General features: G+C 42.3%; 1 protein-coding gene across 1 annotated transcript in view; it reads right to left on the minus strand.

Moving 5' to 3' along the window:
• Positions 1–26,328, minus strand: part of Deptor (DEP domain containing MTOR interacting protein) — a 113,465-nt gene that overhangs the window by 39,826 nt on the left and 47,311 nt on the right. The window contains exon 4 of the mRNA XM_048359155.1: positions 14,057–14,235. Within this exon, the coding sequence (XP_048215112.1) occupies positions 14,057–14,235 (179 nt within the window). The remainder of the gene's footprint in view (positions 1–14,056; positions 14,236–26,328) is intronic.

Below are 26,328 nucleotides of genomic sequence, written 5' to 3' on the forward strand. Positions count from 1 at the left end.
GAATATAAGAAATACCATAATATATAAAAGCACACTGAAAGTATTTTTATTGCTAGGGAAATAGCTCAATATAGAATAGTTTCCTAGGAAGTATTGGATCATTAGAACTTCAAGGGAAAAAATATATATAATATCATATACTATATGTAGTAAAAACAATATTATGTAATATATAGAGAGAGCTAGAGAGACAAGAGTTTTACCACATATCTCAGACTGGCCTTGAGAGAAACAGACAAACAGTCTTACTATGTAGCTCAGGCTGGCTTTGAACTCAACATCCTCCTGCCTCGGCCTTTTAAGTAGTTAGGATTAAAGGCATGCACCATTGTGTCTAGCTAAAACGAAACATTTCTAATTGAAGTAGAAAATCTACCGCTAACCTACCTGGGTCTCCACTAGCTTTAATTACCAACCCAGAGTTTAAGTCATAACCAGCCTCCACCCTCTGCCTCCTCAGCTTTAGACCACCTATAGCCAAAACTGGTGGTAAGATATAGGGTTAAATTAAAATAGCTTTTACTTATTACATAATGAAAAACAGATTGAAAACACTCAATAAATTATGCTTTTATTATTTTACAACCACCCTTGTTTTTATTGCCACTGCCATTTGTTGATTGCGCTCTGCCATTCAGCTGATGAGAATTCAATTTTACAACATTACATTTAACGTCCCATTTCAGTTTCTAAGGATTGACTTCCATTTTAAAGCCTCAGGAACAGCCACCCTCCCCCTCTGTGGAAAGAAGTTCACCCAAAAACCCAGTCGATTTCTTCTCAGAATAGGGGGACAAACACACGTATCACCTGCCTCTTCTGCTTTCTCATTAAGAGTTTAATGTAGCAGGCACCATCTTCACATTTTTTGTTGCTGTTGTTGCTTTTGTTTGTTATGTGGTTTTGGTGATGGTACTGAGGCTTGAACTCAGGGCCTCAGCACTGGCCCTTGCCTTTTTGCTAAAGGCTGGCACTCCACCACTTGAGCCAAAGCTCCACTTGTAGCTTTTTGCTGATTAATTGGAGATAAGCACCTCACAGAGTTTCTTCCTGGGCTGGCTTCCAACAGTGATCCTCAGATCTCAGCATCCTGAGTAGCTAGAAGTACAGGTGTGAACCCTTGTGCCTGCTCATACCGTGAATGTGTGTGTGTTGTGTACAATTCTAAGTGTAAAGTAGATAATTGTGGCTTCAAAACTTGATGAAAGAATTGGAAGGCAACTTGATCTATGTAGCAAATTCCTGTCCAGCTTGATCTACATAGTAAGACCTTTTCTCTAAAAGCCATTCAAGCACCCAGGTTTGGGTAGTCAGCCATAGTATGGCATCAATATATCACGTTCAACCCATTTCTTCTACACACGAGGAACAGGTGAGTGCTGCATCCTTCTATCTTAGCATCAGGGAGAAGACAAATTTGTCTGCTCATTGGGAAGTTGACCAATTCCATAGTCCAATAAAAGAGACACCATTTTATATAAAAGCAAAACAATCTAGGGTTTCATTGAAAACTCATGCCACGTAACTTTAGAAAATGATAGTTCAGGGGCTGGGAATGTGGCTGAGTGTAGAGTGCTTGCCTAACATGCATGAAGCCCTGGGTTTGATTCCTCAGTACCACATAAACAAAAAAGGCCTGATGTGGCGCTGTGGCTCAAGTGGGGAAAATGCTAGCCTTGAGCAAAAAGAAGCTCAGGGACAATGCTCAGGCCCTGAATCCAAGCCCCAGGACTGGCAAATAAAGATACTTCACAGCTGGGTACTGGAGACTTGTGCCTATAATCCTAGGTACTCAGGAGTCTGAGATCTGAGAGTTGGGGTTTGAAGCCGCACAAGAAACAAAACTCCATGATATTCTCATCTCCAACTTACCAGCAAGAATACAGAACTGAAGGTGTGGTTCATGGGGTAAAGTGCCAGTCTTGGGTGAAAGTGCCAAGTGAGAGTAAAAAGCCCTGAGTGCAAGCCTCAGTACTGGCACGTACACACACGTACACACACGTACACACACACACACACACACACACACACACACGAAAATAGTATCTTGCAATGAAAAGCAGAGGTTTTAGAGTCAGACAATCTGAGTCTCCACCTCAACTCTGCCACGTTTGTTAGTTGAGTGAAGTAAACCTTTCACCTCACTATGGTTTCTTTTAGTTTCTATATCAAGAAGAAATATGATTTATGTAAGAGAGTTGCCAGGGCACCTGACTTTCGTTAGTGTTCCTTGTCTCAGCTCGTGTAAGATCCTACGCAGAACCCATTGCCTCTGTCTGTTTTGGTTCTTCTTTCAGAGCACACTTTGGCCTTTCATGAGCACTGCTGTTACCTTTCACCCATGAAGAATGTGAACTCTTAACTAGAGAGTTTAATAAAAAGCAAATTTAATTAAAAAACAACAACCCATGGAAGATACTTACATTTCTGAAGTTTAAGGAAAGCAAGAAATAAAGTGTGTTAACACATAGAACCTTTTTAGAAGTAACTACATTAAGAATGTCAATGTTGAACTGAAACCCCTTTGTACACCTGCTTAAGTATAGTAAATTGTGTGTGTATCTGTGTGTTTGGGTATGTGTAAAGCCAGGCACCAGAGGCTCCTGCATGTAATCCAAGGATTTGGGTTCAAAGCCAGCCTAAGCAGACAAATCCATGAATCTTTTATCTCCAGTTAACTAGCAAAAATGCTGGAACTGAAGGCACGGTTAAGTGTTAGAGCACCAGCTATATGTGGACAAAGCCAAGGGAGAGTGAGAAGCCCCAAGTTCACGTCTCAGTACTACTGGCACAAAAAAACCCCAAAAATTTCTCTTATAGCAATAAATTGCATTAAGTAGACTAACAAGAAATCAAAGCTAAATGTAATAGTCTTTCTCAAAAAAAGAAAAATTAATTCTTCCTACCCTTTAATGTACCATTTTCTATATTTAAATTATAAATACTTGGCTGTATATGCAAGCTGGTCATTTTGTTTTGTTTTTGCTCTATTGGGGGGTGTCAGACTTTGGGCCTTGCACACGCTAGGTAAATACTCTACCACTGAGCTATATCCTTAGCCCCTCCCTCCCTGCCTCCCTCCTTTCCTTTGTGGCACTGGGGTTTGAGCACAGGAGCCTTGCCCTGAGCTTGGTCACTCTTGGCTGGTGCTCCAGCTTGAGCTAGGTTTCCAGCCATTCTTAATTGCAGATGGAGTCTTATGAACTTTCTTGTCCCAGCTGCTTTGAACCTCAGTCCTCCAGGTCTCAGCCTTATGAATAGTTTAGGATTACAGGCATGCTCCATCCATATCTCCCTTTTTCTTTCCTTTTGTGATGATAGATCGAAATCCAGGGTCTCCCACAGGCTAAGCCGGCCTGAGTCCACCAAGCTACACACACTCCTAGCCTAAAAATTAACAATGTTTTAATCACTCCATTTATAATATGGAGGAATATCCAAGCCTTCCTTTTTGCTTTGTTGAGATTTTTCTAGGGGACTGACATGCTTGGTATTAAAAGGGATTAATATAGGAAAAGCAGGCATCAAGGAAAAGCAGCCAGATAAATGGGGCTATGTAAATAGAGAGGGTTTTGTTGCTTAGAAACTTGGAGGCTCTCTAAGTACTAAACTCACAGTTCAGTAGAGAAAAAAAATGGATCCCTATTTACTATGTAGCTTCAGTTTTCAGAAGGCACAAGAACTATGCCACTTTGTCTACCAAAATAATGGTAACAATACTGTGTGTGTGTGTGTGTGTGTGTGTGTGTGTGCGTGTAATATGGCTTCCTATCTTTCCTTATCAATTATTAGGACAATTTTAGCAGACGTAGAAATAAAAGAAGCTTATTATCTAAAAACTTACCATCTTGAGCTCTACAAGTTGGGCTGAATAGCAAAAGGCACTTTGGGCTACTTATCTAGTGGAAAGGTAGAAGGTCACATACTTTCATTCACCCTTGACCCGTTGGCTGGGAAGAGGTATGCCACAATGTGCATGACGCAACAGCCAATGAAATACAGCCTTACAGTAATCACTGAGGTAAGAGCCAATGAAATCCAGCAGTACAGTAGTCACCGGGAGGGGTTGCAGATAGCAGCTGTTCTCTGTGTGGCACAGCATCCGAACACTTGAAAAAGATGGTCTTGGATTTGGGATCACAGTTTAACAGAGTAAAAAGAGGACTTAAATAGGGAAGAAAACAAGGCTAGTATGCCTAGTATATGAGAAGAAGAAAGATCTCCTATTGATGTCCATACTTTCTTTTGTGTGTGTGTGTGCCAATACCAGGGCTTGAACTTAGGGCCTCACATTCTTGCTTAGCTTTTTCACGAAAGGCTGGCCCTCTACCTCTTGAGTCATGTCTACACTTCTGGCTTTTCTGGTAGTTAATTAGAGATATGAGTCTCACAGACAGAAAATGAATTACAACAGAAAGGTTTTCTTTTTCCTTTTTCGTGTGCCTTGGGGCTTGAACTCAGGTTCTAGGCACTTAGCAGCCTTTAGCTTTTATGCTCAACCACTTGAGCCACAGCTCCAATCTAGGCTTTTGGTGGCTAATTGGAAATAAGAGACTTAGTGGACTTTCCTGCCTGGCTTGGCTTTGAACTGAGATCCTCAGATCTCAGCATCCTCAATAGCTAGGATTATTATGACTGTGAGCCACTGCCACCCAACAGAATGTTATTCTTTACAGAAAACCTTGGCTGTTCCTCAAGTCCTAAGTGCTTACTTTGTACCCCATTATGGGCAGACAGTAGTTGAAGGACCCATTTCCCAAACCAGCACAAGTCCTTGATTCAAGAAGATGAAGTAATTGTTTTTGAGTGTCTACCCCACATAAGGACAAGGCTAAGTACTTGAGATACAAAACTCTCCAAAGGCATAACAACAGTGAGTCACAGGCTAAAATAATTACTTCCTCAGCACTGACAACATTAAGGAGAGGATGTGAAAGCAGGAAATTGATTTTAGAGAATACAGTCCTACCAGACAATATTGCTAAAACAAAGCACTTTACATGTACCAAGTTATTGCACATTTAGGCTTTCTTAATTGACTGAAGGCAGTAGAGAACATGGGGGAAAAAAAGGATGAGAAGTAACTTTAGCAAAGATCACAGAAAGGAAGAAAATCAAAACATGGCTTTTGTGATTATACAGGTTCCTGCTGCTTCATGTTCTACTGCCAGAAACAAAAAGGTGAGAGAGAGAGAGAGAGAGAGAGAGAGAGAGAGTCAAACTATGTGTTATTTTTCTCTATACATCACTAAGTAATAGCTGTGTGCACTCCAAATACTATCAGCCTTTCTTATTAGTGATAATAAAGGTCAGTTTTTCAGAAATGGGTTGTTTTTCAGAGCCCAGAGTTGCTGTTAAGGACAAAGAGATCCAAAAGCAAAAGTGATTTTTCCAGCAAATGGAATGCATTAGGTACATAATTGAACGAATGGAATCTGCTAACTCTAGTCTAGATCTTTAGGAATTGTTGGTATAAATCCAAAGGCCTCTTCAAAGCACCTCAGTGTTGAGTTTAACAAATAAATACACACACACACACATATATATGTATGTATACACACACATACACACACACTGGGCTGAGCTGTGGTTCAGTGCTAAGAGCACTTTCCAGTGTATACTTGCCCTGGGTTCTATCCCTAGCACTGCCAAAGGAACAAAAACAAATTAAGAAAGCATAAAACTAAAGCTGCAAATAGACCTCCCTCAACAGGCTCTACATAATAAATGGCAATAGAGAATTGGATGTAAATACAGCCTGAAAGACACACACTGGCAGTTCCATGGGACATTGTCTCTGTTCTTTATAAGAGCCAAACAAGTATAAAAATTGCTTCTCAGGCTGGGAACCAGTATCTGAGATCTGAGGATTGTATTTTGAATCCAGCCTGGGGCAGGAGGTCCAAGAGACTCTTATCTCCAATTAACCACCAAAAAGCTAGAAGTATGGGTTGGGGATTTAGCTCAGAGGAAGAACCTCCAGTGGTATCCTCAGCCTGAGGGCGGGGGATGGGGAGAAGAGCTGTAAGAAGAGCAGTGGTTCAAGTGGTAGAGCCCCAGCCTTGAGCAAAAAAGCTAAGGGACAGCATCCAGGCCTCGAGGTCAAGCCCCAGCTCCCCCTTTCCCCCCCCCCCCCAACACACAATTGCTTCTCAGACAGTGAAGACCAAAGGCTCAGACCTTGGACTCCATAGTCAGATACTCTAGTCCTATTTTTATCTCTGACTGGTACAGTGTCCTTTTGTGCTTGTTTTCTCACCAAAATAAATGGGAAAGAAAGAAGACATGACTGTGACATTCTTATGCTAAGGAAGGAGAGGATTTGCTGTGGCTGCTATACCCAGTCTTTAGGTGTCTCAACTGGCCCTGAAAAATAGATGTCTGGAATCACAGTCATACAGAACAAAGGTTGCTGAGATAAGGGCCTGAAAAATGAGAAGCCCATTCCCAATATATCGCCCTGCCTGTGCTGACTTCTAAAGGTCTAGAGCTGGGTGGGCTCTCAAAGATGGCTTCTAGCCACATGTAGCTGAGCACTTGAAATGGGGTGAATCCTAGCTACTCTGGAGGCTAACATCTAGACGATCAAGTTTCAAAGCCAGCCCAGGGAGAAAAGTCCATGAGTTCAACTTTAATTCTCCCAAAGCCATTCTCATGAGTTTACATATGGCCAGTCGTATCCGTAGCAATCACTCCAGTGTATTTGTACACTTAACTTTATTCTTGGCTGGCGTGGGGACAGGCAGGGGGGAGGGGATAGGAAAGTAGAAAGAAGTTTTTCTTAAAAAAAAAAACCTATAGATTCAAACAAAAAAGACAGCCCAGATGTACTGAGGCAGGAGTAATTACCTACGAGAAAGGGAGTTCTCATAGTAAAGGACTCAGAGTCAAGAGCCATGAGAAGCCAGTGGAGGGATTTCTAGAGGAAGAACCACGAGAAAGCTCAAAGCAATAAGAAAGACATGGCTAGGTCTGCTAACCACCCTATATCTGCTCAAGGGGAACCTGCATCCCAAACAGGACCCCCATCCAGAGCCCCCAGTCTCCCAGCACAGGGAGAAGCTGGCACAAAGAGCTGTTTCAAATTCACAGAAGGGTGGGAGAAAATTGACCCAGGATGCCATGAGAATAGAAACAATTCAATCCTGGCAGGAAAAGCTCCCAACTTTTTGTCTCACTGTTCTCAAGCTTCCTCCCCTTTTCCCCCACATTGAGTCAAGTAGTCAAAGGCAAGTCCCATCAGCAACTGGAGGTAAACACCACCTGGGTACCCCTTGACCAGGAGGAGAGGGGAAGGGCAGATCTCTACTACCTCCTCTGTTCTATGCTGGAGATCCTGGAGTGCTCTTCTAATAAACCTAAGACCCAGCCTACACATGCTACTAAGTACTACAAGGGAAGCCAAGCTGGGCACTTAATAGAAGACTAAATACTTCCAACATATAGTCTTCCTTGGTATCTCTGAGGGTTGAGATTGATTCCAGAACTCCTCTTTCCCCCTCACCAATACCTATGGATACTCAAGTCCCTCATCTAAAATGATGTGGCATTGGCAGCTAACTTGTGTCTATCTTCCCATACAGTTTACATTGTCTCTAGATTGCTCATAATACCTAATGCAATGTAAATAGGAAGTAAATCATTGTTATACTGCATAGGAAAAAGAACAACAACCTGTATGTGTTCATTACCTGTGCAATGTTTTTTATTTTTTTTTTCTTGGTACTGGGGCTTGATCTCAGGGCCTGGATGCTGTCCCTGAGCTCATTTGCTCAAGTCTAGACCTCTACCTCTTTGAGTCACCGCTCTACTTCCGGTTTTCTGGGTGCTTAATTGGAGATAAGAGTCTCACAAATTTTCCTGCCTGGGCTGGCTCTGAACCACAATCCTCTCATCTTAGCCTCCTGAGTAGCTAGGACTTCAAGCATGAGCCACCAGCACCCAGCTCTACATAATGTTTCCTCCCCCCACCCCCACCCCCCATAGGATTTTGCAGCATTCATTGGTTGAATCCATGGATGCAGAACCCACGAATGGAAAGGGCCAATATAATTCAATTGCATAGAGATCAATGTGCTTGTTGTGTCTTAAGACTTACTCAGACCCTTATAAAAGGGCATGTTTGGGCCACCTGAGCACTACACATCACAGGGGTCCACGTTCCCAAACCACACTGGACAAAGTAATCCTAATGTCAAGAAGGATACAGGACTGGGAATATGGCCTAGTGGCAAGAGTGCTTGCCTCACATACATGAAGCCCTGGGTTCAATTCCCCAGCACCACATATACAGAAAACGGCCACAGGTGGCGCTGTGGCTCAAGTGGCAGAGTGCTAGCCTTGAGCAAAGAGAAGCCAGTGCTCAGGCCTTGAGTCCAAGCCCCTGGACTGGCAAAAAAAAAAAAAAAAAAAAAAAAAAAAAAAAAGGATAGAAATATTCAAGCTACCATCCCATGTGAGTGACACTCTTCTTTTGGAAAATTACACTACATGAGACACCTTTCCTTATTCTCATACTTTGAAAAAAATAAGATCAAGGGCTGCTGTTGCTATAGGTCTGTTTTTCTTTAACTAAAGATCAACAGTCTAATGTGTGCCAACTTCTTAGCACATGACCTGATCGAGCCACCTTGCTCCCTGGTATTTACATTACAACACTGTTCTGGCTGCATCTCTTTTTCTTCTTGTTCTGAATGCAGCTATAATAAAAGGGAAAACAGAGGCAGAGCCTGGAAGAGAACACAGTGGGAAAATTCCCTGAGAGTCTAAATTGAGACAGTTAAAAAGTATAATAAGAGTCTGGCCAATGAGAAGATTGTACTTACAAAGAACTAAAAAAAAAAAAAAATCTGACACAAAAAGGGCAACTCCTCTAAATACATGTTGCAGAACAACAAAAACAAAAATGCTCAACAAATATATGAAAAATGTCAGTATTGTTGGTCATCAGAGACATGCAAATCAAAACTATCATGAGATACCATTGTATCTCATTGTAATTCTAATAGCTATTATTTTAAAAAAATACAAGTTGGTCAGGATACAGAAAAAAAGGAACCTTGTAGCTGTTGTTGGGATATAAATTGGTGCAGCTACTATGGCAATCTGTGTGGAAGAGTCTCAAAAACCTAATAATATTCATTTCTTGGTATTGGATAAGGAAGAAAAAAAAAAGGAAGAAAAAAAGCAACTAAAACCAGAACTACCATATAGCCCAGCTATCCCGTTCTTGTGTATATAGCAGAAGGGAATGAAGTCAACAGGCAAAAGACATGCCTGCTTGCCTATGGTTATTGTAGTATTGTTCAAAATAGCTAATTTTTAATTATGTAGGATTACTACGTTAATGGTAACAGTTAAATGTTTAAAAATTTAAAAATAAGCTTATATATTTGAAATCTTATATATTGAAAATAGGGTAAGAAAATATCCTACTCAGCTTTTGTTTGTTGTTCTGTTTTGTTTGAGATAAGGTTTCACAATCTAGCCTGGAACTCACTAAATTGCCCAGGCTGGCTTGGAACTTGTGATCTTCCTGACTTACCTCCTCCCAAGTGCTGGGATTACATATATGTACCACAATATTCCTTCCTTCCTTCCTTCCTTCCTTCCTTCCTTCCTTCCTTCCTTCCTTCCTTCCTTCCTTCCTTCCTTCCTTCCTTCCTTCCTTCTTCCCTCCCTCCCTCCCTCCCTCCCTCCCTCCCTCCTTTCCTTTCCCTCCTTACTGTCACTGCTGTCTTTCTTTTAAATTAATTAACTAATTAATAAAGTTCCTCTCAGCCATTCTAGACATAGGTGGACTGTGCCAATGACCTCAATTACTGGAAAGATCCCATCAGTTCCTACTGGGAGTGGCATCTATAGCCTCTCAAGTTCTTCTTGGCTCTCTGAGCCTGTGTCTCAGCCACTGTGAACCAGTAGTAGATGGGATAGTTCTAACTACCCTGGGGCAGCTGGGAAAGACTGTAAAAAAAAATCCTATGTGTAAAACTGCTTTGTGTGCTGAAAATGGAATGTAAGTATCTATTTCAAACAAAAGGAAAAGAAAGAGGGCTTTATTAAGTGTGGACATGGTTGTGTGCTCTGATCATAGCTATTCCAAGCAACTAGCTGGCCCAGGCGAGGCCGAAGTAGCCTTGTTACCAGGGGTCAGCTGCTGCAGCTGGGAGCAATTTACCCACATGATTATCTGGTTTCCATCTCCCCCCACTTAAGGCTTACATAGTTGGACACCAGTGAAGGCAGCTGGGGGAAAACACTGAATGTGCGCAACGAAGGGGATCATCCCACTTGTAAGGTTGCACAAAAATCTGAAGCACTTGCTCACTGCTTGGGGAAAGCAAATCTTGCAGATTTTATGGACTGGCTTTTTTTTTTTTTTTTTACACTGACAACATCTGCCAGCCTGAGAGCTGCTGCAATATAAATGGATGGTTTTCTTAGTCTAGTGGGGCTGATAATTAGCATCCGGTTTATTTTAGTGGTGAAGCAGCAGGCTCTCCAGCTAGACTGGCTTGATTTGAATCTTGAATTAACCACTTAGCCACTCTCATTGCCAGCAACCACCTTAACCTTGTTTCACAATGAGAATGACTCTGACACTTGACTCCTTATTGAGGGGAATAAACAAATCACAGGACCGTGTGTTACAGTGGTGGCTGGCGGGGGAAAAGGGGGTTTCTAAATGTTCACGATGATTTTAGAGGTGGCTAGGTCATGTTACAATAGCTAGCAAAGGACAGCAACCAAAGTGAGATGTTCTGCTGAATGCTTCTGCCCTGAAGCTTTCAGAATTCAGCCATCTGACTGACTTCTGTATAGGAAAGAGTAACCATTAAAGCCCAGACATGACACAAGTCCTGCCTTCAGGGATGGCCTGTGGCTACTGTCTGGGAAGTTGGCTGTTGGAAGGTTCTCTCAGCCCACCTGAAGTACTGTCCTGCATCAGCCTTCCCATGTGGTTTGCTCGGACACAGTGACTTTTCCGGAGAATATCTACCTTCTTATGGAGACTCTGCACTGCGGGCAGTGTGTCCACAAGAACAGTCTGCAGCGAAACCCTTGGGCTCGGAGTCTCCACAGAGCTTCTCTGCACAGACACTGAACTTAGGCTAGTGGGCATCACTGATGGAGGAAGGAGCCAGTTCAGAGCTGCTGTAGAAGGAAGCTGTGCCTGGATCTGATGTGTGCGTGTGTATGTATGTGTGTGTGTGTGTATGTGTGTGTATGTGTGTGTTCTCTTGTTGATCCTTCTGTGTATAAGAATATGGTGAATTCTTTTAGTATAATACTATATATGTAGTTGAAGAATTTGAGGGAAGCTCTTCAAGATGGGATTCTAATTACAACCCCCGCCCCAACTATGAGGGATGGGAAAACAAGAGATAGACACAGTTATTCAGATAATGATGGAGGGGGTGGGTGGGTGTCTAAATCTCCATTTTCCTGTAATCACTCCTGGTGCCATTGTGCCAGCTGCAAATAGTACCAGACAAACTTCTTTCCAAGGTACTAAGCCTACGAAGCTAGTGGCTAGCTAGGCAACCCTGGGAAAGTATCTTTAAGGATTTGAATCTCAGATTTCTTCCCTGTATAATAACACCAATGTCAGTGGATTGCTGCAAGGATTTGATAAGATCATATATACAATATGTAAATCATGTATGACGCTCATACATATTACCTATCCAATATATTAAGATCTATGAAGTCCAGACCCTATTGTATGATAACTATCAATGCATTAAAAAACATTAGATAAATAGTACATATGTGGTCAATCTCTATGCATATGAGTTTACACACATACACACACAGACACATGTACATAAATATGCATGTAAGCTAATTGCTCTAACAGACTGTGCCCTGAAGGAAACATATTATTCCCTATCCACAGACAAAGCTAGTAAGGATTTTATCAGAGAAACAGACTTTTACACCTCCGGAGTTCAATCTAGGAAGCCACTTTTTTTTCTTTCCTGAAACCTTCTGTTTTAGCCTACTGGTTAACATTGTTTAATGTTTAACCTCTGAAGCTAATTATTAGCCAGAGAATCGAAAGCTTTGCTTAGGGCAGTATTTACCCAGAGCTCTAACTCACTTTGTGGGGGTCACATTTTTCTAACTCTAAGTTAGTTACCATCAATGGATTGCTGTGCTGAGAAAATGGCGTTCTCTTGGAAACCTCAGTGTCTATATATAGAAGAGTGAATCTTCCTAAACGCATGAAAAACATTCTTCTGTGGTTAAGACTTGCTATTAATAAGGTCTTCATTTTACCCTTTACATTGGACCTTGATGGCCCTTGTGTTTATAGCATTATAAAATTATACGTAATTGAGGTGTAATTACTTATTGCTTAGAAGTCATTTGAAAATAATTTATGGCCTCCTCCTTCTTCTCTTCTGTAGGAGGAGTCAGTGAATCATAGTGCTAGCAGTTGGTTTTCTCAGAGAACTTGTTATCATCTGACTTCCTGTCTATAGCCAAGATGACAGAATAACTTCTAACCTGAATATATGCAGGAAAACCTCAGCCACCCTAACCAAGTCCAAGTTCACACTTACCAGTACTAAGATCTATTTTGATTATATTACTTCCTGAGTGGTCTCAAATTACTTAACCTCTTGGTGCCTTCATTTCCTAGCCTGTAAAGTGGACAGAGTAAGGATATCTGCTCCTAGTGAATGCTGGTGGTTCACACCTATAAATGTACCTATTCAGGAGGCTGACATGTGAGGATCACGGTTCAAAGCCAGTCTGGGCACAAAAGTCTGTAAGACCTGATCTTCCAATTAACCAGCAAAATGCTGGACTGTAGGAATGGCCTAGTGGTAGAGTGGCAGACCTGCAAAGAAGCCCAAGCAGGAGCATAAGGCCCCAGGTTCAAACCCCAGTAATGGCAACAACCACAAATAAAGCAGTAGAAAAGCTTGACACTCTCTCCCTCCATTTTAGATCTGTCTCTTTTACTGAGTCTCTCCCTCACTGAAATAACTGGTGATCGTGGGTCTCACCCCAGAATAGAACAGCATTATCCCAAAAGGCAGACTACCCCTGAATGAAGTCAATAACTTAAACTGAAGAGGCTGCACCCAGGATCAATAATAATCATCTCACAGGAACCCTAAACGGATGGCAGCAATACCCTTTTTGGTTCTCTGGAACCAAAATCAGGAGGACAATCAACCAGGCCAGACTTTGCTTGGGACTATTTAATTATGCATACGTCTCTCTGTCTGCCCCAATTCTTTCTCTGTTTAAACGTAAATCTCATTACTATATCGGAAAGACAAGTTGAAATAGCTACTTTGCATCTTGTCTCATATTCACCTTCCCACTGCGTGTGCTTCTGCCACACAGTAACTCTCCCTTTTCTGCCCTTCCCACTACTGATTGGTCTTTCTGTCATAGTGGGGGAGTGGCCAAACCTGACATCTTGGAATCCCTGGGGGGGGCTGGGCCTCTGGATGAGACTTCCAATTGTACAAGTTGTGTGGGTAGATTAACTGTTTTATACCATTAGGTTTTTGTATATGTTTCTACATGAAGTATTAAGGAAGTGGTTATGCAACAAAAGATAATTAGAACAATTCTTAACCAGTGAATTATACTGCATCATTATGATTCAACCCTATAATGAAAGTCAAAGTTCTACGAAGTCCTTTTTGATTTGACTTTTCATTTTGGCAGCTTATATCATGGTGGGGGGAATTTTCACTTACTCCTCCCAGGGAATCTATTTCCTAAGCAGGACTTGACTAGATAAATTGCTTTGACTGGTTGGATAAAGAGTTGTGATGTTCCATCATCACATCTGTTCACTAACTTCTAGTGAAACATCTATAAAACCATTATATCACCTTAGCCCGGGTTCCAGGATGAGAAAGCTCAAAGTGCAGACCTGAACTTGAGTCTCAGCTTGGAAACAAGGCAAACTGCATCCAAACAGAGGTGTCAATGACCCACAAGTAAGAAAGAGGTGCTTGCTGCTGTAAGCCAAAGGATTACAGGGCTATTTGTTACTGCAGCAAATGGTGACCAGTACACTCACCATGCTGTATGATACCATGGTCCATAAGTCGATGGCAAAGCTGTTCTGCCTCTTGCCTTGTTGTGGCCTCGCCTTCCTGAACCAGCCAGTCCAAGAATTCTGATGCCATGAAAGTACGCTCATACTTGACTCCTTCCTCTTCTCGGGGCTGTAGAAGTGTGTTTTCAGGGCTCATCAGCCTGGAGGAACAAAGAAAGGTGGGAGAAAAATAAAGCCAAGCCACACAAAAGGAAAACAGCTCATTTGAAATCCTACAGCATAGGTTCCTGTGAAGTATCACAAGAAAGGTGTCAGACAGACAGATGTAGCTGTACGTGCTGCTATCAATGTAAATTATAAGAAGATAATGAGATGCATTTCCTCCTGGTAATTAGGAAGGAAAAAAAAAACCTCCTAGAAATGCAATCTAAAAGTCTACCATTTCAAGTCAGCCATATTGAAAAAGAAGTTACAGAGTTAGGGGTATAGTTCAGTGATAGAGAACTTTGTCTAATGTGTTCAAGGTCCTGGCTTGGATTCCCTGCTCTGAAAAAGTTAAGAAAGGAAGAGAGGGAGGGAAGGAATGAGAGAGAGAAGGAAGGGAGGACGGGAAGGAAGTTATTAAAATCTGTACTAGTTAGGACCACTCTATACCTTTCTATATGAGGCAAGCACTCTTACACTAACTAGGCCATATTCCCAGCCCTGTATACCTTTCTGAAAGGCTCCATACTGACTATACATTGAGACTGTCTCAAAAACAAAAAGCTTAAGTAGACTGAGTCGACTGAGTGCTTATCTCCCCTCTTCCCTTCCCAAATTCAGATGGTGAATTCTAGGCTAGTATTTAAAGATAGGACCTTTTGGAGGTAAACAGAGCACTCGCTCTCTTTTTGCGCTCTCGCTCTCTCTCTCTCGTCCAAGTATTTCAAAGTACCTGAACCTGCATGTTGGAATGCCACATAATTATTTATTTCCTTCCTTTTTCCTTCTTTCCTTCCTTTTTCATTTTTCATTCTTTTTTTTTTTTTTTTGCCAGTCCTGGGCCTTGAACTCAGGGCCTGAGCACTGTCCCTGGCTTCCTTTTGCTCAAGGCTAGCACTCTGCCGCTTGAGCCACAGCGCCATTTCTGGCCGTTTTCTATATATGTGGTGCTGAGGAATCGAACCTAGGGCTTCATGTATACGAGGCAAGCACTCTTGCTACTAGGCCATATTCCCAGCCCCATTTCATTCATTTATTGAGACTCTATCTCAAAAATAACCATGGAGGTTGGAGACATAGCCCATGCTGGGCACCTTGGTACATGCCTATACTCCCAAACTATTTGAGAGTTTCAAGTGGGAAGAGTACAAGTGGGAAGCTCAGTCTAGGCCACTTAGTGGGAACCCATCGCAATAAAATTTGGGAAGTGGTGTTGGGGGGAGAATCCTTTAGGCTGATATTATGTGGAGAAGAGATGGAGAGCCTTGTAAGGTGGAGTGTCATTCAATGATAAAGGGCTTGCTCGTTAACACACTTGAGTAACTGGTTTTGATGCCCAGCAACAGAAAGACACACAGACACACACACATACAGACACACAGATACAGACAGACAAAGACACACACACACACACACACACTGTTGATATTCTGTTTCAGACACAGACTCCTGTCCTTTATCTCCATTTATGCTCTTTCCAGCTTAATGATTTTCCTTTCAGGGTGTGGAGAGGGCAAGTGCACAGGGTTAATTTGTGTCACTTCTGGTAAGCAGAAATATGACCTGCCAGCTCTTGAGCTGCTGCTAAGTAGCTAGTGGCCTTTTGGACCCGTGGCTGGCTAGCTGCTTCTGCCAACGTGAGCTCCAGGAAGGAGAGCAGCTGGCAGGCCTGCCTGGATGGGCACCTTCAGTGCTCCCTTCCTTGGTTCATTTCTCCTTGCAACTAAGGAATCGCTGGGTGCCTTTTTGTAAGACAAAGCCCTGATGTGCCTCTGATTTTAGCATTAATATGTAGTCATTGTGTTCAAGTAAGAATTTAAGCCTGGTACTGGTGGCTCATGCCTGTCATCCTAGCTACTCAGGAGGCTGAGATCTGAGGACTGCAGTTCAAAGCCAGCCCAGACAGAAGTCAGTGACTCTTATCTCCAATTAAGCACCAGAAAACCAGAAGTGGCACTGTGGCTCAAAGTGGTAGAGTCGTCAGCAAAAGAGCTCAGGGACAATGCCCAAGCCCTGAGTTCAAGTTCCATGACCAAAAAATAAATAAGGATTCAACTTACCATCTGTTCCAATGACCTTGTGCTACATATCAAGCTACCATCATTTAATTTATCATAGTATTCTACAGGTTTTCCTGGGATTCAACAGAGCAGGTCTGCTAGCTCGGGGTCACTCACACTTGTGTGCAAAGGGTGGCCAGTGCTGGTAGCCTGGCTCTTTAGTTCTCCTTCATATGGCATGTTCAGTGAGACTAATGGACTTCATACATGTAACATGAAGCTCACATACCACATAGTTCAGAAGTTTTCATACACAGGTTGTGCCACCATCCCCTCAAAGTTAGAACCTTTTCTTCCCCTACTTCCTCCCAAGATCTCACAACCATCAATAGTCACTATTGCTCCATCTCCCGAGGCCTAGGCAAATACTAATTATGTCTACATGAATTTGCTTATCCTAGGCATTTCATATAACTTAAAAAGACAGAAGTTGTAATAAAAAGACTGGAACAAAAGACTAGAATGGAATAGGATAGGAAGAATAAAATAGAATAGAATAAAAGAGAATAAGAAAAACAAAGAGAATAGAAAAAATAAAATAGAATGGTCCCTGGTGTATACCTTAACCGAATGAGTTTTAAACATGATGATAACAACTACCATGAGAATTTTATAAAAAGAGCCATTACTCCAGGTGCCTACGGCTCACACGATTATAATCCTAGCTACTAGAGAGGCTGAGATTCTGAGAATCATGGTTTGAAGCTAGTCCTGGCAGAAAAGTCCATGACACTCTTATCTCTAATAAATTACCAAAATAGCTGAAAGTATAGCTGTGGCTCAAGTGGCAGAGCACTTGAGCACAAAAGCTCAGGGACAGTACTCAGGCCCTGAGTTCAAGCCCCAGGATAGGCACAAAGGAAAAAAAAAATCACAATTATAGTGAGAAAAAAAACCCAAACACCGCTTTTCTTTGCATCAAAATGAATTCAGACTCTATATGTATTTCTACAGATAAGGACAACCATTTAATTCGTAATCAGGGGTGTGGATGATTCTCTGAATTATCTTCAATTTTATATTTATATAAATTTCATAAACTCATAAATGATTATGTATACTTTATATTTCACATTTATACATAGTATAAAATATACTTATATTTTATAAAAGCAAGCTGATTTTTAGCCAACATCTTTACATGCCAGCCTATAGCCATGGCATAAGGCCATACACTGTATCATGGTTAAGCATTGGTATCTGCCACCTGTTAGAGCTCAGCAAATTGTGATTGTGTATGTGAGCTGATTTCAACCTTTCCTGAGTCAGAGTCCATATCTTTGTCAGATTTCCCAGACTCACATTTACCCAGAGGGAAGGCAGCACAATAGAAGGAACTGCTCCATTCAGGTGCCAATACAGGAATAGAAATAAGCTGATAGCAATCTCCTTGCACATTGAAAAAAAAACTCAAGAGTGCCTAGCAGGCCCTAGAGAACATGGGAATATATAATATATACATACATATTTCCATAATAGATTATATATCATATATCCCGATTGTATATATGTAATTTATATTATATATTATACATTACATATTATGTATAGTATTTTATATATATATAATATAAATGGCATGCAGGGATAAAAGCCAGAGGAAGAGTCAAAATGGCCCATGAGACTGTGAGGTCAAAAGGATGGACTGAGAGGACCCAACTTCACTGTTTTGCATATGGCTGCCCAGTCATTTCAATATCAAAGACCAATCTTTCCCTGTCAAATTATCTTGGCATTTTTTTTATGTGTACACGTGCTGTGTGCTATTACTGAGATTTGAACTCAGGGCCTGGGCCATCGTCCCTTAGCTTTTTTGCTCAAATCTAGTGTTCTACCACTTGAGCCACAGCTCTTCTTCTAGCTTTTTGGTGGTTAACAGAAGATGAGACTTTCCTTCCCGGGCTGGCTTTGAACTGTGATCCCCTGAGCTCAGTCCTCTGAGTAGCAAGGATTACAGGTGTGAGTCCCTAGCGCCTGGCTATCTTGGCACTCCTGTCAACAAACAAACAACCACCACCACTGTTTCAGGCGTGTGTACTCCTGAGGCTCACAGGGCACAGCATGCGCACTCGGGAGGCTGAGGTGGGAACAGAAGAGCTTCCTTCACATCCGGGTTCTGTATTCTTACTACTCACATCTTCCCTTCTTCCTTTCCCTGGAGAATCTAAACTGTTCCTTCACAGCAAGGACTCCCGTACAGTAACACAGGGTGTTGACTGCACATGGGAACTCGGCTCCTTGGAGAAAGAGAGGCTGCAATCCAGTCCCAGCTACTCAGGGCCATTTCTATGAGGAGATGAAGGGCGCCTGGCTCTCCATCACGTAAGGTGCTGAATGACATAGAGGGACTTTGCTTTTGATGACTGGGTAAATCCTATGGCATGTATGATAAAAAAATTAGAGCTAGGGAACAATCTATACAGCGCTCTAATTCATTCTCACAATCTCCCTTGCTTCTTTCTTCCTCCCTTCTTTTTTTCCTCCCTCTCTCTCTCCTCTCTGTCCACACCACAGTTTCATACATATTCTTTCAATTTTTTTTTTTTTTTTTGGCCAGTCCTGGGCCTTGGACTCAGGGCCTGAGCACTGTCCCTGGCTTCCTTTTGCTCAAGGCTAGCACTCTGCCACTTGAGCCACAGCGCCACTTCTGGCCGTTTTTTTTTCTGTATATGTGGTGCTGGGGAATCGAACCCAGGGCCTCATGTATACGAGGCAAGCTCTCTCGCCACTAGGCCATATCCCCAGCCCACTCTTTCAATTTTTAATATACTATTTTTACCACCCCTCCAACCAAACCAGAAACTCCTACAGATACCATGCCTTAAATGTGCTCAATAAATACTTTCCAATCAACTGATGGAAAATAAAACCAATCTCACATGCAGAAATAATGGAATATTACTTGTCTTTGAAGGATAATATTCTTTCCTCTTTTAAATCAGCTAGAAGAAGAACTTTAGTGCTGCTATTATGTCATGTAGAGACTGATATTCTGAAACTGCAGCTGCGATTTTCACATTCCCTATGGTCATTTGTGTTGACTTAACAGCCATTTCCAGACCTTGAATCAGCTTTAGAGAAGCCAAGTGCAAATTCTAAGGCCATGGCCGCTCTAAAGACTACATGCACGGATGGTTTCATAACCAGAAAATTACACAAAAGGAGCAAAATCAAGCACTCTTGCCCTCAATTCAAAACAATACAAACCTCTCTCAACCTTATTGAACAATTAATTGTCAAGGAGAGCTGAGTTTCATAAGGGTCCTTTTGAAGTAAGTGGTTATTTATTTGGGGTGTTCTTGTTTTCATAATCATGGAAAAATAGGAGAATTTCCTATCCACAATAAAGGAAAGAAGGGTGAAAAGGAAGTAAAGAGGGGAAGAAAAAGTGATGAGGATAAATGGAATCCAATACCCAATACAGAGAATAAGTGGATATATGTTATAGGATTAAGAGTGATCAAAAACCTGTGTCAGTGGCTCACACCTGTAATTCTAGCTACTCTGGAGGCTGAGATCCAAGGATCGTGGTTCAAAGTCAGCCAAAGCAGGAAAGCCCATGGGACTCTTATCTCCAATCAATTAGCACAAAAAGCCAGAAGTAGAGCACTAGCCTTGAGCAAAGAAGCTCATGCACAACACTCAGGCCCTGAATTCAAGCCCTAGGACTGGCGTGCACACGCACAAGCACACAGACACACATGCATTACTTCTCTGCTGGTTTCATTAATTCAGTCAGTCAGTTAATAAGTATTTACAGATCTATATATTATTTCTATATTCTAGGAGACACAGCAACAAGAAAGGACAGCCCTGACCCTTAAGTTGCTTCCTATGAGGGATGGAAACCAAACATTACATACCTCTGTACAAGCAGACAAGCGCTGTAACAGAGGATAAAGAAATATGGGAATACAATACCTAGGTCTGTCCTGGGGGTGAAAGGGGGGGGGTACTTTCAAGCTCCAAGTTAAGAAGGAATGGGAGTTTCCCCGAGACAAGTAAGACGACAAAAGATGGACAAACAGCAAGTACAAATGCACAGTGAATAAGAAGCCAGGAGGGACCCGGGGCAGGCCGGGCTTGATGAGGAGCTTCTGAGGGGAGGGCAGGGCAGATGCAAGGGCAACGGGCTGCAATTCCTTGGGAGAGGATTCCTATCTTATAGGTGGCCTGCACTCAGGAGTGTCAATCAGGGTAAGGAAGCTGACAGGATAAGGATGCCTCTGTATGATGATCTTTCCAACTTCCAGGATGGCAGCCTTGCTTCCAGTCCAGTAAGTGGACCAAGTATGTACTCTTGGACTACGCTCATCACTGGGAACATGAAGAATGAGGCAAAGTTCCTATTCTGAAAAACCAAGAGGAACCAAGAAAACAAAAGCTAAAAGTTCTTATCTAGGACTTAGACATGGGCTTGCTGGGCTGGATTCCCTTCGAAAGTCATCTGTACCAAAGGCCCAATTAATGAACCTCAGGCTGGTCAAATGGAGAAAAGAAACTCATTAACCAGAGCCCTGGGTCTAGGGAGATGCTCATAGACACTCAGCCATCCAGAAACAGGGGATAATGGGTAAGGAACAATCTAGAAAATTAGAATGTGAGAAAATGGGTATATGTCACAGTTACTTCTGAATCTAGTGAAGGAAGGGAAGATGAGGAGTCAAAACTATACCTTGCTGGGTGCTGGTAGCCTAAATCCTAGCTACTCAAGAGGCTGAGATCTGAGGACTATAGTTCAAAGCCAGCCCAGGCAGGAGAGTCTGTGACATTCTAATCTCCAGAACACTGAAAGTAGAGCGGTGGCTCCAAGTGGTAAAGCACTAGCCTTGAGCATAGAAAAGCTCAGAGACAGTGCCCAGGCCCTGAGTTCAAGCCCAAGGACCGACAAAAAACCAAAACCAACTAAACCTTAAGCAAATGTAGTGGTATATACTTGTAACCACAGAAGTTAAGAGGCTGAGACACAAGGATCCCAAGTTTGAAGCCAGTCTGAGCTATCTAGCAAAATCCTGTCACCAGAAACTAAAACTAATACTCCAGGGACACAAAAAGGGTTCTGGCTGATCATTTCCTCCTTCCTTGCCTGTTAGCACTGGGCTGAGAAGAGCTGGTGACACAGGAAGTCCAGCCTGCATTTATATCTCAGGACTGTAATTTTCCAAGCAGTGAGTGGGTTCTAAGATCATGAATTTTCTTACAATATAATGAGAATAACACAATAGAGTCATTGTAAAAATTAGAGCTAATATGTTTAAAGCACATGCCCGTCTTGTCTGGCACATAGTAGCAGTGAACAAATCACACACACACACACACACACACACACACACACACACACACACAGCCTTTAAGAGGTTGGGACCATAGTCTGAACTAGTCAGAAGCACCAAGTGCAAGCATGAGTATGAGGTAGGAGAAAGGAATGATGAATCAAACAGAAAAGCCAGAGAAGGTTAAAAGTTTGTTTGGAGTTCTACTCAAAGTTATTTTTGTTTTAAGAAAGTAAGCAGGGTAAACAACAACAACAAAACAACAACAACAAACAAACCAACACCAGAAGACAAGCTGGGCACCTATGGCTCACACCTGTAATCCTACTTAGGAGGCTGAGATCTGAGGATCATGGTTCAAAGTCAGCCAGGACAGGAAAGTCCATGAGACTCTTATCTCCAATTTACTACCAGAAAACTGGAAGTGGCACTGTAGCTCAAAGTGGTAGAGCGCTAGCCTTGAGCACAAAGAGGCTCAGGGACAGTGCCTAGGTACTAAGCTCAAGCCCCACAACTGACAAAAAGCAAAAACAACACACACACAAAAAAAACCCAGAAGACATTAAAAAAAAATCTGTTTGATGGGTCCACAGATGTGTTTTGGTTTGTGAAAATGTCCTAAACTATGTTCTGTGTGCATGACAGATATTATAATCAACACATTTAACATTTTTTCCTTCACTTTTTTTGGGGGGGATAGAGTGTCCACGCTGTCCTAGAGTTAGCCAGGCTCTAATCCAGGCTGGCCTTGAAATTAAGATTCTTCTGATTTAAGATTCTACCTTCACCTCCAGAGTGGATAGGGTTCTAGGCATGCACTACCATATCCACCTGAATGTTAACTTTGCAGTTAACATTTAACTGCAAACTTCCCTGCAATAAAGAACATTCTTTGAACTTTTCTGGTATGAAAGACTTTTGTTTAGGTGCCCTGAAATTAATAAATGCTTTCTGTCAACTTGCTTCATTTTTTTCCCAATTGGTGAGACAATGCAATTGTTTTCCACCCCAAGCTCTGGCTGAAGGGACTGTAATTAAGTCCGGATGTGTTCACTTAGCACACAAAGCAAGAAAAAAGAATGCTCCAGCCACAAGCTCCGAGTCTCTACACGGAACATGCGGCCTCCACCAGAGCCTGCCACAGGACATTTGAATGAGGGAAGAGTCCCCTCCTCTTTAGAAACTCCCTCCCATTTCTTCTGCTCCTAGTGTGCTCACTTTTCCTCTCTGACCCATGCTGAACATAGGTTCCCTTTGCCCAACCCCTGCTAGAGCCACCAAAGTGATCCCTTCAAGAAAAGGACTCTTTCAGATGGAATCGATCGATGGGGGCTGGGAATATGGCCTAGTGGTAAAGTGCTCATCTCATATACATGAAGCCCTGGGTTCGATTCCTCAGCACCACATATATAGAAAAAAGCCGGAAGTGGCGCCGTGGCTCAAATGGCAGAGTGCTAGCCTTGAGCAAAAAGAAGCGAGGGACAGTGCTCAGGCCCTGAGTCCAAGCCCCAGAACTGGCAAAAAAACAAAACCAAACAGATGGAATCGCTGGCACTCGATGAGAGCTAGGGTCATTGGATTTGAAGCATGAGGAATGTGGTGTTCAACTTGCGCAGGTACTCTGCAAGGAATTCAAAGACCTACTTGTTTGTTTGTTTGTTTGTTTGCCAGTCTTGGGGCTTGAGTTCCAGGCTTGGGCTTCTTTTGCTCAAGGCTAATGCTCTACCACTTGAGCCATAGTACTTTTGGCTTTTTCTAAGTAATTTGTTGGAGATAAGAGTCTCATGGGCCTTCCTGTCCAGGCTGACTTTGATGCATGATCCTGAGATCTCAGCTGCTGGAGTCGCTAGGATTACTGACATGAGCCATCAGCACCTGGCCCAACTTCTATTTTGTAAAACAATGGGTAAGCCAAAAGCCTGTGCTATGAGTAAAACAATGGGTAAGCCAAAAGCCTGTGCTATGAGTAAAACAATGGGTAAGCCAAAAGCCTGTGCTATGAGTAAAACAATGGGTAAGCCAAAAGCCTGTGCTATGAGTAACTTTGGCTCAGGATCACTTTTCAGCAACTGAAGATTTCAAGCAGATTACTTATCCCATCTCAGGTTCTCTCTTCATATCTACAAAGTGATGGTAAAAAAAAAAAAAAAAAATCTCCTTGGAAGTGTAGGGACGAGGGAATGAAATACATGAGGAATACCGAAAACTGAGCCTAGAACCTGAAAGTGCTCACTAAATGATGGCTACAAGTATTCTTCTTATCTTCTGAATGTATATAATCAGAACCTAGAACTAGAATAGAGTGACTTAGAATAGTAAAAATGAATTTACTCTTTTTACTCAAATTTGAACATCCTCTAGTTTAGAGAAAAGAAAAAGGGGCTGCCTCTCACCTCCTTTCCTAATGACTATGCATTTGTTTATCTAAATGCCTCTTCACCACACCTTTAGGAGATATATGCCACGTGTTGGATAATTAGGCTCCCAGTCGTACCACTTCAAATAACTACAGCTGTGCTGGAGACCTTGCAACATCCAGGACAATTATCCTGGGGAGATGGTAGCAGGCTTGGAACTCAGGGTACCACAACCAAGAGGAAAGGAGCCACAATAATTTAATCTCATCAATCAAATTCTATACTCAGCACAAGGGCCACTTAGAGTATGTGCTGATCTGAACCACCACAGTACACAAGGTACCCAGCTAGGGAATGGCAACATATAAAAACATCTGGGACTTTCCATTTCCTGGGTGTGGGCAGTTCAGCCTGCCTTTCAACTCATGGAGAAAGGAGCTAAGAACTTGTGTCAGTTCCCAGGTGGGTCTCATAGGCCCTTATCAATCAGAGTTCCAGCAGGAAGTAACAAGGACGTTCCAATGGGCTAATGAAAAGTGGTTTATAACAAGGAGCTACTAAAACTATAGGCTTTTAAGGGAAGCAAGGACATAGTGAAAATGAAAAAGCTCAGGTGTAGCTGCTGGGGAGGCTCATCCTGGTCATTAGCTTCTCTAGGCCTGAGAATTACCAAGAGAGCCTGCAGAGCACAGGTGTAAGGCTGCCTGACCAGAACTGTGGTTTTCAACAATGGCAAAGAAAAGAGGAATAACCTACTGGTGATGCCTACCAACGGAGCCAAATCAGGAGAAAGAAGGCAACAGAACTTGCAGAAGCATTCATACAGGCCATTTATGAATGGTGACACAGTTGCTGGGGAGTCAGCTGCCTGAATCATTAAATGATTAAAAATTAAATGACTATCTTATCATTAAAATGATAAGAACTTTGAGTTTGTTTTATGCAATCTCTCCTATTTCCCCAAGACTCTTGGTGGGCAAGTTATTATACATTTGAATACTCTGTTGGGCAAGACATACAACTTAAACATGACCTGCAATTAGTTTAATTTTTTTTTTTATAAAAAGAAAGTGAATCCAGGTGCCAGTGGCTCACATGAATCCTAGCTACTCAGATGGCTGTAGATTTGAGCATGACAGTTCAAAGCCAGCCAGCAGGAAAAGCCTGAGAGACTCTTCTAATTTATCACAAAAAGCCAGAAGAGGAGCTCAGGTGGTAGAGTGCTAGCTTTGATAAAAAAACAAAAACAAAACAAAACAAAACACACAGGGGGGCTGGGGATATGGCCTAGTGGCAAGAGTGCTTGCCTTATATACATGAGGCCCTGGGTTCGATTCCCCAGCACCACCTATACAAAAAACGGCCAGAAGTGGCGCTGTGGCTCAAGTGGCAGAGTGCTAGCATTGAGCAAAATGAAGCCAGGGACAGTGCTCAGGCCCTGAGTCCAAGGCCCAGGACTGGCCAAAAAAAAAACAACAAAAAAAAAAACCCACAGGGATAATACCCAGGCCCCAAGATCAAGGCCCAGTACCAGCACAGAAAACAACAACAAAAAAGGAAGTGGGGAGCTGATGTGGCTTAGTGATAGAATGCTCACCTAGCATGCATGAAGCCCTGGGTTCAACTCCTCAGTACCACATAAATAGAAAAGAAAAAAAAAGGGGAAGTGGGCTAGGAGTTGGTGGCTAACACCTGTAATCTAACCTAATCAGGAGGCTGAGATCTGAGGATCACTGTTGGAAGCCAGCCTGAGCAGGAAAGCCCAGGAGAATGAGACCCTTATTGTCAAATTAAGCAGCAGAAAGCCAGAAGTGGAGAAGAGGTTCAAGAGGTAGAAAGCCAGCCTTGAGGGTCTGACCCAGTACTGGCATAATAAATTAATCAATTAAAAAATGAAAACTGGGCAAGGTAAGCAAGCTGAAAATATTCATAATGTATGGAAAAATCTTAGCATTTGTAAAATAGTTAAAAAATATCTTAAAGTAAAAATCTGAATCAGAACTCAAGATGTGGTTTCTTCCACATGGGAAACAGAATAAGATGAAGTAAAAAAGCTTAAAGACTTTGAAAAAATAATCTTTACCTCCATCCCTTCAGGTCTATATCAATCTCTCTAGGGCTCCCAGAACCTACTGGAGGGTAGGATTTCTTATGCCCATTGGATATCTAACAAAGCTGGTCCAGCAGATCAAACAATGTGTAAGATGCTCTGTAAACCAACAAGGCCAGACAAGGTAAGGCTGGGGCTGCCACTGCTCTTCATTAAAATCAAGCTCTCAGCCCCTCTTTTATGCTACAAGCCCAGCAGCTCCCCACAATCACAACACGGGAGTCCTTTGTTCATTCAACAAATATTTACTGTGCCAGGCACTGAGGGAGAACAAAGACCCGATCTTGGA

Source organism: Perognathus longimembris, chromosome 12, assembly GCF_023159225.1.
Source record: "Perognathus longimembris pacificus isolate PPM17 chromosome 12, ASM2315922v1, whole genome shotgun sequence".
NCBI lineage: Eukaryota > Metazoa > Chordata > Mammalia > Rodentia > Heteromyidae > Perognathus > Perognathus longimembris.